This window comes from Beauveria bassiana (assembly GCF_000280675.1).
Source record: "Beauveria bassiana ARSEF 2860 unplaced genomic scaffold BBA_S00001, whole genome shotgun sequence".
NCBI lineage: Eukaryota > Fungi > Ascomycota > Sordariomycetes > Hypocreales > Cordycipitaceae > Beauveria > Beauveria bassiana.
The window spans coordinates 1,479,855-1,498,369 of NW_007930836.1; the positions used below are offsets into that span (position 1 = coordinate 1,479,855).

At 52.5% G+C, this 18,515-nt stretch overlaps 7 protein-coding genes across 7 annotated transcripts; 3 read left to right on the forward strand and 4 right to left on the reverse strand.

Annotated features, from left to right (window-relative positions):
* Window positions 1-446: 446 nt before the first annotated feature.
* Window positions 447-2,920, reverse strand: BBA_00489 (Actin-like protein, ARP5 class; the record flags this gene model as incomplete). The annotated part of the gene is made up of 4 exons (XM_008595586.1): window positions 447-476; window positions 557-2,283; window positions 2,339-2,659; window positions 2,737-2,920. 4 exons carry the CDS (start codon window positions 2,918-2,920, stop codon window positions 447-449), a joined length of 2,262 nt encoding a protein of 753 aa, XP_008593808.1.
* Window positions 2,921-3,340: 420 nt separating this feature from the next.
* On the reverse strand, window positions 3,341-3,851 carry BBA_00490 (DASH complex subunit Dad4; the record flags this gene model as incomplete). Its single annotated transcript, XM_008595587.1, has 5 exons — window positions 3,341-3,369; window positions 3,426-3,510; window positions 3,561-3,605; window positions 3,654-3,710; window positions 3,786-3,851. The coding sequence occupies 5 exons, from the start codon at window positions 3,849-3,851 to the stop codon at window positions 3,341-3,343; spliced, it is 282 nt and encodes a 93-aa protein (XP_008593809.1).
* A 169-nt stretch (window positions 3,852-4,020) lies between these two features.
* On the forward strand, window positions 4,021-4,614 carry BBA_00491 (chromatin-remodeling complex subunit ies6; the record flags this gene model as incomplete). The annotated part of the gene is made up of 1 exon (XM_008595588.1): window positions 4,021-4,614. The coding sequence occupies one exon, from the start codon at window positions 4,021-4,023 to the stop codon at window positions 4,612-4,614; it is 594 nt and encodes a 197-aa protein (XP_008593810.1).
* A 1,024-nt stretch (window positions 4,615-5,638) lies between these two features.
* BBA_00492 (Got1 family protein) lies at window positions 5,639-6,400 on the forward strand (the record flags this gene model as incomplete). Its single annotated transcript, XM_008595589.1, has 5 exons — window positions 5,639-5,669; window positions 5,783-5,809; window positions 5,897-5,945; window positions 5,999-6,014; window positions 6,104-6,400. The coding sequence occupies 5 exons, from the start codon at window positions 5,639-5,641 to the stop codon at window positions 6,398-6,400; spliced, it is 420 nt and encodes a 139-aa protein (XP_008593811.1).
* Window positions 6,401-7,131: 731 nt separating this feature from the next.
* On the reverse strand, window positions 7,132-7,938 carry BBA_00493 (profilin-like protein; the record flags this gene model as incomplete). Its single annotated transcript, XM_008595590.1, has 5 exons — window positions 7,132-7,266; window positions 7,368-7,514; window positions 7,596-7,680; window positions 7,787-7,802; window positions 7,926-7,938. The coding sequence occupies 5 exons, from the start codon at window positions 7,936-7,938 to the stop codon at window positions 7,132-7,134; spliced, it is 396 nt and encodes a 131-aa protein (XP_008593812.1).
* A 3,251-nt stretch (window positions 7,939-11,189) lies between these two features.
* BBA_00494 (uncharacterized protein) lies at window positions 11,190-12,785 on the forward strand (the record flags this gene model as incomplete). Its single annotated transcript, XM_008595591.1, has 1 exon — window positions 11,190-12,785. The coding sequence occupies one exon, from the start codon at window positions 11,190-11,192 to the stop codon at window positions 12,783-12,785; it is 1,596 nt and encodes a 531-aa protein (XP_008593813.1).
* Window positions 12,786-13,624: 839 nt separating this feature from the next.
* BBA_00495 (SNARE protein, putative) lies at window positions 13,625-14,608 on the reverse strand (the record flags this gene model as incomplete). The annotated part of the gene is made up of 5 exons (XM_008595592.1): window positions 13,625-13,665; window positions 13,783-14,148; window positions 14,239-14,321; window positions 14,424-14,506; window positions 14,588-14,608. The coding sequence occupies 5 exons, from the start codon at window positions 14,606-14,608 to the stop codon at window positions 13,625-13,627; spliced, it is 594 nt and encodes a 197-aa protein (XP_008593814.1).
* Between the last annotated feature and the right edge of the window lie 3,907 nt (window positions 14,609-18,515).

An 18,515-nucleotide genomic window follows, 5' to 3' on the forward strand; every position in this document is an offset into this window, starting at 1 on the left:
CATGACTCTTTTTAATCTCCCCCCCATTGCTGTTTTGTTAAGGCCTACACGCCATGAAACAAAAAACGTGTATTTGCCACTGGGCAACAAAATTTAACCATGAGCACTTTTTTCCGTATGGGATGAGAGACGTGGAAATGCGAGATTCAACGCAAGGCGATGATGGATTTTTAGACGACTGCTCGGAAGAGCCTTTTTTTTTTCTTTACAGAAACAATACAAATACTTGCCGACTTTCTCCATGTCACTGGGTTATCGAGATATGTTGGCAAGTGCCCTCTCTCTCCTTTGCAATTGAAATAACTCGTAAATAGTCTAGCTACCAAAACACCCGTACCTGTCCTTTTTTTTACTTTTTTGGATGATATACTGGAACCAGAGAAAGATGTCGACAACTCCCTACCCCCGCACCGATTCAAAAACTCCTGCGTCACATGCACGTCCGTTTACGCGTACGAGTTGCCCATATCGTGTTCCTGTGATAAAGTCAGCGTATTTGCGTCCCCCAAATGAAACATTGGTTACAACAGAAGGAAAAAAGAAGAAGAAAACGTACCTTGATGTAATCGGCGCCCTTTTCGAGATACTCTGCCCGCGACACTGTCGCCTGCTTCCACTGCGGCGTGCCCGTCCAGCCGGCGGCGCCCTTCCAGGCGTCGAGCAGCGGATCCTGCGCGCGGCGCACCCGCAGCGGCGCGTCAGCGGGCAGCAGAGCCCTCAGGCCGTCGCGCATGCGCTGGTCAAAGTTGCGAAACAGCGTGTTGCCGCCGGTCAGGAAGACGTCCTTGAGAAACTCGTCAACGTCGCCGCCGTGCAGACCCGCGAGGCGCTGGTTCAGCACGTCGCCGGCAATCTCGACGACGCCCGACTGATCGACGCCGGCAATGGACGGGCGGAAGACGACCTCGGGCACGCGGATGCGCTCGACGTTGAGATGGATCTGGTTGAGTTGGGCCTGCGAGCCCGCGTCAAACGGGCGCGGACCGCGCGCAAACGCGTGTAACAGCGAGCGGGACCAGTCCGACTGCGCCTCCTGCGTGTGCTCGTACGTGAATGCCGGGTCGTACCGGAGCAGCTCCTGCTCGAGGGTCCGCAGGCTCGAGTTGAGGTCCTCCTCCTCGTGCTCGTCGTCGCTGTTGTCGCCCACGGTGATTTGCCGGTACACGCCCCAGTCATCGTCGTCGGCGCCAAAGTTGTCGTCGTCGCCCCCGCGGCGCCGCTTCTTGGTCGGCGTGTCCGACGCCAAGTTGGCGATGCTCTTCATGCGGATCTGCGACGCCAGCGACTTGCGGTTGCCCAGATCCTGCTTCAGACGGTCGCGCTCCTTGATCTTTTGCAAAGCCTCCAGCCGTGCCTGGCGCTTCTCCTCCAGCCACCCCTCCAGATTGTTCTCGCGGCGCTCCCTGTCCAGGCGCTCCTCTTCTTCGATCCGGGCCTTTTCGGCTTCCTTCTCCGCCTTGGCGCGGGCGCGAGCGTCGTGGTTGGACTTGAGCAGTCGCTGCTGTCGCTTCTGCTTGAGTCGCGCTTCGTCGAGCTGGTCATCTGGAATGTCGAGCAGATCAAAGTTGGGCTCCTCCTCCTCCTCCTCGGGATCGCCACCAACATCCTTTATTCTTGCTTTCCTGATGGCCTTGTCCAGTTCCTTGATCATCTTTTCGAGCTGCGCTTCATCCTTGATCTCGTTGCTATCTAAAAGCCGCCTCGTTTCCTTCTTTGTTTCGTTAGTAATTTGCTCCTGTAGACTCTTGTAATACTCCAGATCCTGCTCCTTCTTCATTAGCTTTTCCAAGCGCATCTTGGCAGCCTGTTCCTGTAATCGACGGCCACTCTCCTTTTTGCGCTCCGCTATGCGCGCCAATTCCTCTTCCGACTTTTTCACGACGACTTCCTCTGTGAATGGGTACTGAATGACAATATCGCGGTCTTCGAGGCCACTCCAGTCCAAATAGCCCTTGATCTCGTCCTCATACGAGTCAGACACGTAGCAATGATCCTGAACCATGTGCTCTGCCTGAGAAACATTGAGCTTGCCGGCAAAAGCAGGGTATTTGAGACGGATCAACTTGAGGAGATATTCGGAACAATGATACCCTCCCCAATTTAGTCGTGTAGCTTGGCCAAGCAAAGCTTTCGAGTTATAAACGGGTATGATATGTGTGGAGGTGTAAGACGATGATACGACAAGGCCGGTCTTTCCTTGGTTGTGTCGGAACGAAAAGAGAGAGTCGATGCCGTAAGCTAGCGAAGGCGCACCGTAGCATTCGAAAATGATTTCCGTCATTGCTAAAAAAGAGGTCAGATTCTTTCACCGAGTTCCAAGGGAGGCAATTGCACATACACTTCCGCGAGTAGGGCAGGTTAGCGACAGCTTCGGTCATAACGACGGGCACATCAATGCCTCCATCGGAGTCGTTCATGCCGAGCTTCAGGAAGATGTAGTCAAGAACATGTTCCATTACGTCCCAATTGCTGACGATTCCGGTTCCTTGCTCAAAGGCGTTGCGGATGTGGCCTCTGGCAGTCGTATCGGCGAAGCAGTCGGCGCCGGCAAAGGAAAAGGTTTTGCCAATCTTGCGATCGCGATATTTGGCCATGATCGGAGGTATGCTGAAGCGCGGCGCATCTTCAAACGACCATCCAGCGCGAACGGCGGAGGACCCTGCACAAAGGCATCGTCAGTCGGTGCAGGATGTTTGTTGCCCGCCAAAGTTGGGTGCTGCGCGCAACGCGACCTACCATTGTCAATGACAATCGCTGCGTTGCCATTCTGCTGAAGGGCCTTCTTGTGCCCTTCGCTATCTGGAGCGATAAACTTTTCGAAGCGCGTCTCCTTGACGGGATAGATCTTGGCTGGAGGGTACGTCTTCTCCTCCGGTTGCGCTGCCGCGACGGGCTGCTCGTTCGTCGCCGAGGGAGCCATGGCTGGGGTCGTCGGAGCAGAATATGCTGGCTATGGGAAATCAATGATCATGTCCAGGCGATGTGTAGGATGAAGGAGAGTGGCCAGTGGCGAATTTGAGTGGCCACCTTTGAAGTCGATGTGGTGGTGGATGCTTTATTAGTGTTACCGGCCGCAAGGTCGCAGGCTCGAAATCGCACAGCCAATGCGAGGCTGCAAGGCTGATACTCTGTGGTGGGTCAAGTAACTGATTGCTATCACGACGTGACTGAGCGCGTTGATGTACGGTTTCGGAGTGCTTTTTTAAGGACTCAACTATAAATTCATGGTATGAGAAGGAAAATCGTCATAGTAATTGTCAATGCTTGATTCATGGTCTCGTTACGTGGGCACAAAACCCCAGCCATGTACTACTACTTCTATCAAGAGCGCGTCACCAACTTAAGATGGTGGCTTTAGATTATCCGTGGCTGCAGAAAAGTAAGCAATCTATCCATGGGACGGGAGAGCATACGAAATTTCTCACCTTCGAGATGAAATAGAACGTTTGACTGATAATTTTTGAACATTTGCGCCACCAGCTCGACATTCATGTTTTGGATGTTGATGTCCTTGACAAACGTTAGCCTAGACGTCGTTGTGTGGTACTTTTTAAACATACCTGAAGGCTTTTGTTCATGACCACAACGGCTTCGTTGAGTTTTTCCTATATGACTTAGCACAAGCCGCGCATGGATAACGAGCGTCTGCATACCACGTTGTTGATTATGCGGGATAGCAAGAGATTCTGCTGGTGCTCGTGCGGGCTCTCCTACTTTGGCGTCAGCAATGAAAGAGTAAAAATACAGTAGTCTACAAACCATTTTGACAGCTTTCAATTCAATACGAGAATCTTCAAATAAGTCGCGTAAAGTGACAGAGGAGGTCGCGCGTCACGGCCGTCCAGCAACATGCAGTACGAGGAGCGGTGAGTAGCGGCAAAATACCAGGCGCCAGCAGATGTCAAGGCGGCAAGCTTCAGGACGAGCAGATTGTTGGAGCGAATCGCCACGCAACCGCCGCATCGAAAACAGTGGTCATTGCATCTAGACACCCGCCTCCGAGCACGATATTACTATACAATGGCCGCGCCCACGGAAGCTCAGCTCGCTCATCAGAAGCTCCTGGAGGAGCTTGACACCCACGCGATCCAAAAGACGTTTCGCAGCGCGACGTGGAAGCCCAACCAGCGCCGCAACAAGAACCTCAAGGCCATTGTCGGCGACGCCTCTAAGAGAGAAGCGTCGGCGCTGGCGACCCCGGCAGATCACAGCGGCGCCGCGACGCCTGCTCGCGACGACGGCCTCTCAACGAGCGGCGCCTCGACACCCGCGACCGCGGCCAACACCAACAGCGCGGCGCCCAATCTGGCGCAGGCATCCAGCAGCCTGTCGAAACTTGTGCTTGAAAAGAGTCTGAAGCCTCCTGGCGGTGCGGTGGGCAGCGCCGGCGGAGGCAGCACGCCGGCGGCCACGTACACAAACATCGAATCGGCGCCATCACTGGCACACGCGAAGCGGTATTGCGACGTCACGGGGCTCCCGGCGCCGTACTTTGATCCAAAGTCGAGGATGCGCTACCACAATAAGGAGATTTTTGCCCTGATCCGCTCGCTCCCGCAGAGCACGGCCGAGCTGTATCTCGAGGCCCGTGGCGCGCACACCATCTTGAAGTGATGCAGCTGCAGCGGTGTATCACCAGCAATTGACGGCGCCGGTCCACGCGGCCACGTCTTGGCTTCTACGACCACAAATCTCTTCTTCACCTGCAAGCAGCACAATAAGGATTTTTCTACGTGAAGTGTGCGACCAACAAAGTCAAGCCTCAACTATGCACCCTCGGCCTCTCAGCCAAGGGATGGCAGTCGACGCTCCGGCTTAATCGTGATCAGTTGCTCTCTGCCAATAGATCGACACGTACCGAGGAAACATGGGAGGTTCCCTCAGTTGCCAGAGCCCAAAGAGGTCTCGGCTGTCGAGGCATACGTGTATGTAATAAAATGTCACAAATAGATACGGCGTTGAATTGATGAGATATTTTTGATACTGCTCAGGTGTTGACGAAAGCTCTTGCTTGTTGCATGAATGCCAGAGGGCCTGGCTCGAGACCTGCTCTTGTGCCCCTTACCGTAGGCAGAATAACTCAGCAAATAGAGCAAAAATACCCTCGTGTCAAGCTGATCAGTGCAATGAGACTTCAAGTCGCGAGCGCAGAGGAGCGCAGCATGCAACGTGAGGCGTTTAGGCGTAAATCGCCGTTACTCGTTTGGCATGATCAATGGAAGTAAAAGAGCACGGTGACGAGGCATGTTGAGCAAAAGTTGGTCGTGGGCAAGAAAAGTGTGGGGCCCACTCCAAATGCCCGCCGCTCTAAGAACGTCTTCGGGCAGCACCAAAGCTAATAGGCAGATTACACAAACTCTCTAAAGCGGCGCTTTGACAATGCGCTCAAACGTAAACGACCCCCCTGCAGTGCCGTTCCTGACAGCGGGTGGGTGCTAAATTTAGGGGATCTCTCTTTCGAAGGCAAAGGTGTCCTGGAAATTAGATAGGCATTCTCGATAAGCCTCTTTTTCACATCTTCTCCCTTAATATTTTTGCCTTTTCACACGCACAATTGAATCACGTCTTCTTCAAACATCTTTCTTTTCCTGAGCTCTACTTTTTTTTCTCCCTTTCCCACGAGGCTCAACCCGCAATCATGTCTTCGATGTGGCTCTCGGACACGCAGAGTAGGTGATGCGCTTCGCGTTGGAAGGGGGGTTTGTCGCTGCGATATGACAGCCTCCAGCCTGCTGCACTCCAGTAATGGCCCTAGACGAGGAAGGCTAACCATGTTATACAGAAATTGGCGTTGTTTTCTGCTCTGGAGGTATGTTGCGACTAGGAATCTGCGTTGGCGCAAAGCCCGATTCGGCGCCTGGGCTCCCCCCGCGTGCCATACTAACCCGCCTTCTAGGTGGTCTGTTTCTGATTGGAGGAGTCATGTTCTTCTTTGACCGTGCCATGTAAGGTGCCCATGATGTATCGACACGCCTACAACTGCTAACAAGTCCCGCAGGCTTGCCATGGGAAATGTACGAAAGCTCTCGATCTACCACCTCCCTCACCCGCTGTCTTCGAAGCCGAGAGCGAGACAAACTTACGCTGATACTTGAAACTGCAGATTCTCTTCCTCATTGGTCTCACCATCATCATCGGCCCCCAAAAGACGCTCGCCTTCTTCGCGCGTAAGCAAAAGGCCAAGGGCACGGCCGCCTTCTTCGCCGGCCTCATCCTTATCCTCTTGCGCTGGACGATTATCGGGTTCCTGGTCGAGGGCTACGGCATCGTGATTCTCTTTGGCGACTTTCTCGGCACGATTGCAGGCTTTGCGCGCGGCATCCCCGTCGTCGGGCCGTACATTGGCCTCGTCATCGACCGCCTGGGCGTCGCCCGCAACAACGCGGAGCTCCCCGTATAAGGAGCCCGTGACAGGCCGACGGAGCAAAAGCAGAACGCGAAACGGCCAGCTTTCGGCATCTGTCTCTTCGATTCGATTTAAACAAAGATCCGACCCCGCCCCTCACGACACAAACTGACCTGAGCGGATCCATTTTCGATAACTTTTTAATTCAAACACAGCCGTCGACTGTAACAGAAGGGAGCATCCCGGGGCTATCGGGGGAATTCAAAAACAAGTGAGAAGGTGAATGATGTAAGAAACTGGCGTTATATACTGTGGGAATGCTGAACGTGATGATTCTGGATCACCTTCTGGAAAGCTTTCAAATGATTATGATCTCCAAGTGCATATGACACACGAGGATAATGCTAGCGGGCTATAATAGTGAATACCGAGTAACGATTATTCATACTTCAAATACTTCAAGGGCCACATGACAAAACAAAGAGTCGCCTTGTCAGCCGTGAACGAGGAAACTACAAAACGAGATACAACAGCAAATGGTAAACCCTCCTGTGTATTATCCCCTCAAGACACATATGACTCGCTTCCATGATTGAAAAATATGCACAAGTTTTGACTGGCTTCTCATGACAAAACAGGGTGTCCGGTCCGCAGTGGACAACCTCGAGACCCACGGAGATTATGGTTTGAGGGCTGTCCACTGGGACAGGGGAGACTATCGCCTATCAAATTTGCTCTTTCCACCAACGACCCGACCAGCTTTTTCTTCTTCGCTTCGAGAGGGTCTAGTAGCCCTGACCGATGAGGTAGTCGGCAAGACCCTCAACGGTAGAACTGGCGTTGCCGGCAATCTGGGCCTCGCTATGCTGGCCGATGACAATGGCCTGCTTTGTCTTGGCAATGGCGACACCCTCACGTCCCTGTAATCGAGTGTCAAGTCTGTGGTTAGCGGCGTGAAGTTTCGTGGAAGCTCGGGGGGGACTCCATAATAAGTAGGACGAGGTAGCGGGACGACGCTTACCGATCGCGCGTAAATGCTTCGGTCTTCGGCTCTGGCTACGACGTATCGCTCACCGCCAATGAAGAGACCCTCGGCAAAGGCCTTGTCCTTGGCGGCGTTGTCACCGTTGACAATAGCGGAAATGGCTTTCATCTCCTCGGGCTTGACCTATCCATCCCCACAATCGCGTTAGCCACCAAGCTTTGCCTACCCATGATTCCCATCCCTCTCGGGTACCTGGGTTTTTACCTGGAGATCGGCAGAGGTAGCCCAGACGCTGTCTCCGGCGGCGCTGATGATGGCACCCTTGGCGATGTGACCGGTGCCGACGAGGCTAAATTATCCCATTTTGCGTTAATATGGATTCATCGGTAGGCTCGGTGCGATTGTTTCCGTCGGTGCGCGTCGCTGCATGATCGGACGGGGAGACATCTCGTTACCTGGTATCGACGTATGCTGCAGTGCGCAAGTTGTTTTTTGGTTAGCCATTTGAAACGTTGTTGCGGCGGGCGCCTCGCTCTCCTCTCCCGCGGCGGGGGACAGACGAGAGCATCATATTTCAAGCGGTGGGTGATTTACCTTGCCACGACATTATGAGATAGGGGTAGTAGACGGTATTACAGAAATAAAACGGCGCGAGCAAAAGAAAGGAGAGAGAAAAGACGTCGCAAAGGATTTTTTTTTCTCTTGAAGAGAGGAGAAGACTGAGAAATTCACGCGCAATAGCTTGTTTTGTGTAATGTCGAGACGAGGTATTGCCCCTCAGTCGACCGCGAAACTTTGCGGGCAGGCTGCGGGGCTTAAAGTCGCTAGGTGCTGGGTCACAAGTCCAACACCGCGTCTTTTTGGGTGAGGAGTGACTTTGCGTGGCTACCTACATTGTCCAAGCTTCGCAAATGACGACCAGACGCGCCAGGCACCCCGCCAACTGGCATGTTAGGCAGCACAGATACAGCTCTTTCTTGTCAGCTCCAAGACACTGATAACAGCCAGTCCTGCATGTCGCAGGTTTTTGCAGGCTTCTACAGGCATTCCCGGGCTTTTGCAGGCGAAATTTGTTCTCTTCTGCGCCATGTGCGTCGATCTGTTACCTCCAGCTATGCCCGGCTCTGGTGTCTTTGCGGGCACAACAGAGCTCGACGTGGCGTTGGCCTCAATCCAAGAGCCGGGGACGTGTAGCGATGACAATGTCTTCCTAAGTGTTGAGTGTTGGCCTTCATTGAGCTGCACAATGTCCCACTGGCTTCACTCCAGGCTTCTTCTCTGCGAAGTACAGCGACAAGGCAATGCGGCAGAGAGATGACGCCAGCAACCCTCGACCGAGTTTAGGCAACAACATCATACAACAAATCGGCAGATATCTAGATCTGATTGACATCGTTTGGGACGGTGACAAAACAGGCTTGTGGCCACGCACGCGAGAGCTTTGTGCGCATCTGGCAAACAAGCAAATGCAGGCCAACGGCTCCTTACGCATCGCGTTGCCCACTTAGTCCATTCATAAATTTTACACTAAACACGCGAAAACAAGAGGATCGGGCTGAGTGCATCGTGGCTAACAAGGCAACAATACTTATTTTGGGCTGACGCTGGCGAAACGAATCTGTCCGCCCTTTGCGCCAATGACGGACGCTGCCGTCAGACCTGTCATGGTAGTCAATATGCGCATCTTGCGCACCGTTCTCTTCTCGCCACTAGCGCAAATTCATGCAATGCCCACTGTCAAGGCATGTGCCGCGGGATGCCCGTGTGAAAGAGCTACGTTTTGCCAAAGTCGAGGCCGCCAGATGCAAGAATGCACGACAGCATCGAGTCAGTGGCGCCCAATTTTATCGAAACATGTTGTCATCAAAACAAGGCTGGCCCCTGCCTAGGTTGTGCAGAGATAAGGCAATCCGAAAACTTTTGCGCGACGTCGGAGAGTAAAATTGTAGGGAGCGATAGGGGCGTTCTTTTGTGTCATAGGCGACGCTGCTACGCGGTTTGACAATGATGTGGAATTGAAGATTGCAAGAGCAACGGAGAAATAGAAGAGAAGGGGGATTCTAATGGGGTAATGACGGGCCACTACTGACTGCAAGGTAGAATTTACGAATTCAACTCGTCTTGTCGGGCTTTTGATTGAAGCCCACATCCCGACCTCCATTAGTTCGGATGTGATTACTAGTGAGCAAGCACGGAACCGGGACGTTGTGCGAGACTGAGAAGAGACGGGATCCAAAGATATCGGGACCCATGATGAAAGAAACGTGGAGAAGAGAGGCTCTCACCGAGTTGCCCACTCATAAGCAGATGAAATGGCTTGGGCCCTGATCAGCATTTGCCGCTTGGTCTGCCAAGAGGGCCGCAAAGCAAGCAAGTCAGCGCGGTCAATGTTTTGGATTTCAGTTGCTCTCTTTTTTAGCGGGTAATTGAGGCTGTCAGAACTCAGCTGTTCGACTGCTTGGATTTGCAGAGGCTGACCCCTTGTATTTATCTCAAACAAGAACCGCTTGTCGGGCCTCGGTGGCGGTGGATCATCTTGTTGGCGGTTTGCTGGTTGTCGACTCGCAGCAGAGGATGCAGATTATGATACCGAATGTAATATTGGAGGGTGACTAGAGGATCCTTTCGGGACCCGTGCCGTGTATGCAGTTCACGTCATTGTTTTTTTTTTTTTTGGCGAGACAATTTGCCGTGTCTCTGCCAAAGGATCCGTCCGAAAAAGAGATATGATGATGGACAGTCACTGGACATAAAGGTCGTCGTTCATGCAAGCCAGCCTCATCAATAAGCAACGTCAACGGCTCCCCATTAATTACAGTTTCTTCGTATTCTTCATTTAGGCAAAAGTACTTATTAGCGAGCCCCCTTCCTGATATTCTGGATTCCATCCTTTCGACTCCGGGGTTGGGTCTAGTCTTGTGCAAACATGCGCGACATGCTGTGGGCGGCGAGTCCAAAAAATCTGAAACGTTGGTGGGAAAGCAGACCAAAAGAAGGGGGGGGAGATCCGTGCCGAGGCGGCAGGTCTAAAATCATTGTTGCGTTAAACTCTCCATTCCGCTCTTTCATCCAAATATTCTTGCTCCCTGGTACTTGACAGTCTATGGAATCGTCTGTACACGCCCCCCTTCTTCCCTTTCTTTTACACTTTATTTTATTCTATAATAAACTCAAAACTGCAACGCTCAAACGTTTCTTCAACACACAAAATTTGCTCCCTTGGATTGCATCCCGCCGCGGGGACGAGCGTCCCGCTCCAGCCCCAGTAACCGATGGGACTAGAAACTCAGTTTTTTCCATTTCTGGGCATGCTGTAGGCCAGGCCCCTTCAAAAAGTAATGTGCCGATGTCGATACGGCGCGGGTTTTTGTTGCGCGCGCTGCCCATCGTCTTTGTCATGTAAATGAATCGAGACCCAGTCTGCGTCACCCTTTGGGGGGGATCTTTAACGCCCCCTGCCCATTTTTATTTCTTGGGAATCGTCTGTGTATTCCAAACTTGGCATGAGAAAGCGTGTGCATTTCTTCATCTCTAACTGCCTTGCTGCTCCTGCTATTTACCGCTTGTGCAGCCTTGACGTACATGTGCATGCCGTGGTTTCTTTGGAATCTTGCATGACAAGCCCGGCTGCAAACTTACCTCTACACACACAAGTGTCACCGCTTCGCTCGATTCATCGTGTGCTCCCCTCCCACTCCTCTTCTATAATTTCCTTTCCTCAAAGCAAGATCATCTTTGTTTTTCTTTGCCAGCTCTCCAGTCATCGCTCATCTCCGCTAGCATGTTGACTTAATACCCACCGCTTATACCCTCCACCTGACTGACAAACGGTGACAAAGACACCTATTACTCGATATCATGGCTGCCAGGAGCTCGCTCAACGCAGAACAATCAAGTTCTCCTCTCCAATTTCCTACGGATAACCATAATCAAGGCATTGGCGTAGCCTTGGGAAGTCCACGGTTGGCGCTTATGCCCGGTCAAGACCCCAGCATGATTCCCCGGACCATGACAACCATCACGTCCCCGGCCGGCACCATTACTGAGCAGCATCAGCAGCAGCAGCAGCAGCAACAGCAGCAACAACAACAACAACAACAATCCAAAGCTACGGGCCTCTCTCGCTCAATATCCAAGCGCCTACCGTTTCTGGGTCGTTCGAAATCAAAACGAATAAACTCAAACAGTGGCGGCACCAACTATTCTCGACCATGCGCAGACCCTAGCCGCGCCAACTACATAAGCGATACTCCTACGACTCCAGCTCCTTCTCCATCTGTTCCTATGGCGTCTAGTGCGAGTGCCAATCGATCTCGGCCAGATGCTGCGAAGCTGAAGAAGCAAAAACCTCTTGCAGCGCGCTCTTTGACCGACCCTCAGATGCAACCTCAAAGTGGCGACATGCAGCAAACACTGGCGTGGACGCCTGGCCAGCCAGGGCTTATGCTGGATGTCGAAATTCCTGACATCAGCTTCGAGCGCTACAGTGTCATGTTTGAAAGCCTAATTGAGAAGCAGCAACAATCGGCAAGCAACTTGCTGGCGCGTCGGCAGGCGACGCTTGCCAGGATCAAGGCCAACGACGACGACATCCGAAGAGAGCATTTTTCACAAGTGCAACGGTCTCGACGAGCTACTTCGCCAGCCGCGACACCGATTCGCACGCCGATAGCTGAGCCGTCGGCAGAAGACTCGGCACACGATATCGATATCGTACCTCTGAGACTGCGATCAAATACGTTTCCCACGATTGCCAGCCAATCGCCACGGGCGCCTTCGCCAGAAGACCAAACCGACTCTCCCGGAGCATCGCTCTTGTCGCCAGATAGCCAGTTCTCTCTAGCCCCAGACAGCGAAGGCCGTCGACTTCTGCATTCCAAATTTCACAAGCCTTCGGTTGAGTCGATCCACAGCCCTTACTTCCGGCACGCTACGGAGCGAGAAACCGCCACCGCCCTCTCGCCTCCTCCGTGCTTTACGCGTCGTCTTCCCGATGGCGGCAGCGGCGGCAGCAACGTTGCGACGCCAGTCTACACGATGATGCCGCCGGCGAAGCAAATCGACATACCCTGCCGCTCCACGTCGTTGCGCAACACCCGCAAGCTGCCCGCCGCTGCCTCGCCCAAGCCCAAGCCGAACCCGAAACCGGCGAGCGTGGAGGAGGCGCTCGAGGACGCCGCCGAGGTGTCGATTGCGCGCCAAATCAGCATCTCGCGCGGTCAGCGCCGCTTTCTGGAGCCGCTGCACGAGCGCGAGCGCCGCCGCGCCCGGGCCAACCAGCACATCAAGGCCGCGAGCCAAATCTCCCTCGACGACGGCAAGCGCATCGCCGAGACCAAGACGGCCACGCCCATCGTCATCCACCCCGACCGCGAACAGCTCGGCGAGTCCTCCGCTTCGCCACGGCAGCACATGTACCGCCGGAGCGAGCAGGTGACCATTGAGGGCGCGTGAAGCAGCCAGAAAGCGGTCAGCGCGGCCGTCGCGGCCAGCCCCCCCCTTCCCCAAAGCCAATAGGAACAGGGCAATAACGGACCCGGACACCGTTTTGGGTTGTTTGCTCCCTCGGAAATCGCCTTTTTTTGGGGGGGGGGGGGGGGGATTTCCAAAAATGGTCGTCTGGGCAGTGTTTCGAGATGAAACTGAGCACGATGGCCCCATGCACAACATGAACAACCCCCCTCTCATAGTTTGTCCCGCCTGGGCTGGATCTCCGCCCCTCGCAAGTCACAACTTCTCTTTCCTCTTTCGACATGACGATATAACACAACAACATCACACGATCTCCAACGACTATATACTTTTCTTCTAGAGATTCATTTTCAGTCGCCTCGGCGCATCACTATTTTGCCTTCATCTTATCATCCGCTGGCGGAACTCTTCTTCTCTTCTCCCTGTCTACTTCTCTCTTTCCTTCATCAGTCTTTTGCTTTTTCTCTTGTTTTTTTTTTCGGAAGCGACGGTACGCATAACACACATATACACCCTTAGATATGACACAAAAGGCCAAAGTCTCTTTTTCCTCTCTGCTCGTATTTCAGATTTCTTCCTCGTAATATTAACTATAGTGCTGCTGTAAACAAAAGTCCATCGGACTCGGATTGTTTTCTTCTCATAAATATTAAGCCCGGCAAAAGCTGCCAAGAAGAGGCATGTGCGTAATGCTTGGAAAATATCTGCTGTAACAAAGTGACGGCATGGTGCCTGACGCGGCAGCGGGGGTGGGATGACATGAGAATCTGAAACGATTTGAGTATCCAACGCCAAAAGGATCTACCTGTTGCCGCTCTCATCTACATCAGAATGCAGCACGAGTTTTGCTTCTTGGCTTGTTCTGATAAGATCATGTCAGCATTTAGCCCCCAAAACTTTGCCGCGGCTAATTTAAATAAAGCGGGAAGCAAAAAAAGAAGGGGCATCTTGCGCGTTTGGGGCGATAGGGCTAACGTACGATAGAACATCTTGCTCTGAGCGCTGAGGCCGTCGCTCTTGGCCACCAAGTCGTCAATCTTTTCGCCGCGCTGTAGGACGCTCTCGATGGTCTTGTGCAACACAATCTTGGTCTCGTCGAGCTCCTTTTGGATCTTCATAATGCTGTCGGCCTGCTGGGGATCCTGATACTTGGAGAGGTACTCCTTGAGCTCCGGCATGACTAGCGTCGGCTGGCCGCTGGACCATGACGAGCGCGGGTTCTTGGCGAGAAACTCGTCGACGACCTTGCTGAGGACCTGATGGGCGACGAGCGCGGGGTACTGGTGATCCGAGATGATGATGCCGCAGATGCCCTCTGAGCGGCCGTAGGCATGGAAAGTGTAATCTGTTTGTGAGGGAGGTCCACAGGTATCAGCCTTTGTCACGCAACTGCCCATCGTCTGCCCAATGCGGGCCGGGATTAGTCAAGATTTACCTTGCTCTTCAACATCCTGGCGCTGTCCCGGTCGCGTGCGCTCGGCGACCGTCTTTGCGAACAATGTCATGAATTCGCCATAGCTAGAGGCCGGTTAGCGGGAGGCATCGCTCGGCTCGTCACCCCCCTTTGCCGGGTCGTAGGGAGGGGGAAGAGATTGTCGTCGAGAGAGAATGGCGGCGTACTTGTTTCGCGTAAATCGAGAGTACGAGCTGAGTTCCTTTTCGGCGACGAGCTCGTGCGCGGGCTTCTCTTCGTTGCGGATAATCTGTCGATGGAAAGGAGCGCCAGGTCAGCTGTGCGCACGCCCTCGGCTGGTATACGGGCGCGGGGTTCTGGACGAACATACTCCAATATAATGTAGCTTCATGATGACGGATATGTCGATTGAGAGAAGGTATGTCTGGATAGCGATGTGAGGTCGCCTTCTGCTTTCTTTGAAGATGGGAGAGATGGCAAATCGTGTATGCTGCAGACTAGCGACGAGTCGGTGACGGTGGCCTAGAGTTGCATCTCGTCACATGCCCCACGATTCGAAAACCCGCCCCTCCAACCCAGGAGGCAAGTGGGTAACAAAATCCGCTGTTCAACTCCAGCTCTTTTGCCCTTGATTTATAAACTCCGATGTCTGATTTTTTTTTTCTTTTCGAGTATGTGTAATTATGCTATTCCTTGCAACCGGTACCTGTGGTGAGGAAAATTGTCTGATGGCTAGTGGCGATTTTGTGTGTAACCTGCATGGTTATCTTCATCTCTCGCTAAAGACCTACGACAGTCCCTGAAGAGTTCGATCTATGTAACCCCACGCACGCATCACATCTGTTTTTTGGATTGCGCAGAACCCCAAAATACAGACAAAACATTTGGGCAAGAATCCAGCCGCACGCAATTTGAGTCTATGCTCAAGCGGCGTTTCCTTGTTACCGAGTCATTCGAGATTTACCGAACTGCACCCATTTACGAGGTGATAATCGCGGCCTCTTGGACTTGGCCCTCCCTCTGGTGTGCACTGCTGGCCATTATCCTCAACGAGTGGCGGAGACCTTTTGTTAACCAAATAATATTCTTGAACTCGACTGCACAGCCGTTACACACGAGGCTGTTCTGAAGACCAGCGGACACGTCGACATATCTGCCGACTGTATAAATAGAGGGATCTTGTTCAGGAATCCGAATGGCGACGTAGAGATCGAAGAGTCGACGGTTTTTGAGCACATGTTCAAATCAATCATTGACCCCAGCTCGGTAGCACCTGTCTTCTTCAGACTTGAACAGCCCAGGAACAGTCTCTGAACTTTCGCAAACCATTAGACTACTGCCAGGGTTCGATACCTGTTGTATTGGCTGTATCAGGAAGCCGTACGCAACGAGATTTCGCGTCTATATGGTCTTCTCCGACTCCGAGAAACATAATCGAGCTGGAGCAATTTGTCCATCCAGGGGGTCAGTAACCAAGCTCTTGAAAGCTTCTCTGAAATGTCCACGAGAAGACGCAGCTGTCTGGCGCAAATCACAGTCGCTACTGCCTCGATTTGGCCCTCAATCAAGACGCTCTGGAGTCTTTGGCCACAAAACTGGCCGAAAAGGCTATATGTCTGTCCCCTACTCCCAGATGGGAAAACAACTGCGAAGCTCTCCGCGGATGCTTTCTCAGTCAAAACTGTTACTCGCATCGAAGACACGCGTGATCATACGCCAAATATCACCGAGCCATCATTCAAAATTGGTAGAACTCTTGAGTACAGTGCCCAGCTTTCTGTGTACCCCGCACACACTGGAAAGCGCCACCATCCCTCTGAAAACCCGTGTTAGTCGCCAGAAGCTCCAACTTGGCCAATCGCCAAATAAGCTAGGCCAGATTCTCAATTCTGAACTTCAGACTCACCCTTACAGATCATGATGGTGCGATTTGGATGCTTCACAGTTCAATATTTCCGGCTTCTGAGCAGGAGTGCGTAAACTTTGCGGTGAATCACGACGGGCCCCAAGGGACGGACAAAGCGCAAACTGTGCACAACGTCGCGCTCAAGGCATTAGTGAAGGTACTTAGTCACTGATTCAAGATAGGACTTGATTTTTTTGAGGCACATTCTGGGGACATGTCTTGGAGCCGGTCATGTATAAGAAGACGAGGCTGCCCTCGTCGGACTGGGACCTCACCAACTCGCCTCAAAGTTACTTACAAAAACCTATCCGCTTTTATTCGTTGGAGAATCATGAAGTTCTTACACCTTATCACGGTGGTTCTTGCTGTTGTTTGTTTTCTGATACCGCTTTCTTCGGGACACGACAATTACACCACAGCGAACTGGTCGATCGCGCCTGGGATGCACCAGGATGGCCAGTTACCCGAACCAACTACTTCGCGTTACGTTATTGGCTAGTTAATTCTATGGCTATACTCATTTAGACGCGAAAGAAGCTGTTTGACTCCCCGCAGGGCTCAGGCGCGTGCAATGGGCGGGTCGGTGTCGTGCCGCTTCATAGCTGGTCTGTCTGTTGGCACCCCAAGACACGCTACAAAACCCTCGATCAACGCATTTGGTTCTTTTTAGTAAACAGATTTAGCTTCCATACCTAGGTCAATATAACAGAATATAAGCAGAACTGGCACATAAAATGTCCCATTCGAGCGGTACCCTAAATTAGAGATTCGCGCTCATGCTAGGCCCTCGGCAGGTCGTCGACGCTGAGTATTGTAGAATGTAAAATAAAGGCATATTTGCATTTTGAAACAAATAATATAGGCGCCAGGTACAGACTCAAGCGGCACAAGGATAAAACACATTGTACAAGGGTTAAAAGGCGGCTGTGTACCGTCACATCGTGTGTAAGCAGTGCTGCTCATGTTCCCCGACACTGGACATTGAAACTGTACGCAGCCGCACATCGCTGGCGCTTAGAAAACGCCGTAAAGACGTCTAGTAGAGTAATACAGCTACGAATGTTTATCGCACATGCATGTTTAAAAATATCTTCTAAGAACTGTTCGTAGCACGAGCTCTGAAGCGGTCGACTTGTACATGTCGGACTACTGCTCCTAATCGACCATAAAAAGACAGTGTCTCCTGCCGTCAGAACAAGCCTTTGCTTTATCCAGAGACAAAGGAAAGACTGTTGAGTGAAAAAGTAAGTGCTCATGCAGAGTCACCATGGAACTCCCGAAGACGGGAGCGCGCCTGGGCAGACGGTGGACGACTTTACCAGGGCTCTTAACCAGCAGGCCATGCCAAATCTAGTCGAATATGAAGAGAACCCGGCACTACTCGAGAGCAGGCGAGTAATCCACAGTCCACTAGAACAGGAAAGTCCACCCCAGTTCTCAAAACGAATTCTGGGGATACTCCAACATGCCGATGCTTTGGAAGCTGTCAGGCATACAGAACAGGAGCTGTATCAGCGACACGAAGCCATCTTACAGCGTGTGATTAAATTCGAAGACGTTCAAGAATTTGAATCGCGATCTGAAGAAAGACCGAAACGAACTCCAAATCGAAACAAGGAGTGCTTGTTGGCTGGGAGACCAGCAGCAAGGCTTGGCCCTGAAGCAGGCTTGGAAATGGAGAGGATAAAGGTGTTTCACCAGGAAGATGATAAATGCAGCGACAACACGAGGCAACAGCTTGAAGCCATGTCACCCCAAGATAAGAAAATGTTAGCTAGGTACTTCGTACGGCGACGCTGGGAAAGAGTCGGGGTTTGGAATAGGCTTTGGGAGTTTACCAAGGATCCAAAGACGAATTGGACATGGGCGTGGCAGAAACCCCGAAAACAATATAGCATTGGAGTTCTGATGCTTGTTCGCGAAGCAATCAAAGACTGCGGTGCCATGAGTCCAGGCCAGTACGGCAAGCTGAAGTACGAAACTGCTCTCCAGCAAAGTCAAATACCGGAAGAGGGCTGGACTCGTGAGCAAGGCGACAATTTTATCGGTTCCCGGCCGTGGTTTGCCTTTCAGGTCGAGTGCATGGTGGAATCGACAAGGAGAGACAAGGTCACAATAGACGACCAACAGCGCTGGCCGACAGCAGCAGACGATTTTATCCGCAGGCAGTGGATGGAGAAGGGCATCTGGGACGACAAGTGGGATGACCTGGGACGGGTACTGAACGAGTCAATGGTTGGGTGGAGGTGGAAGGGGGAAGGGGATGAGCCTGAAGGGGCAGACTTGGAGGAGCTGAACAGCATGGACGAGATAGTTTCCACGCTGAGACGCGCTGAGGGCAGGAGGTTAAACCATGGTACGTCTGGCGGGTGGCGGGAGTCACCAGGAGCGA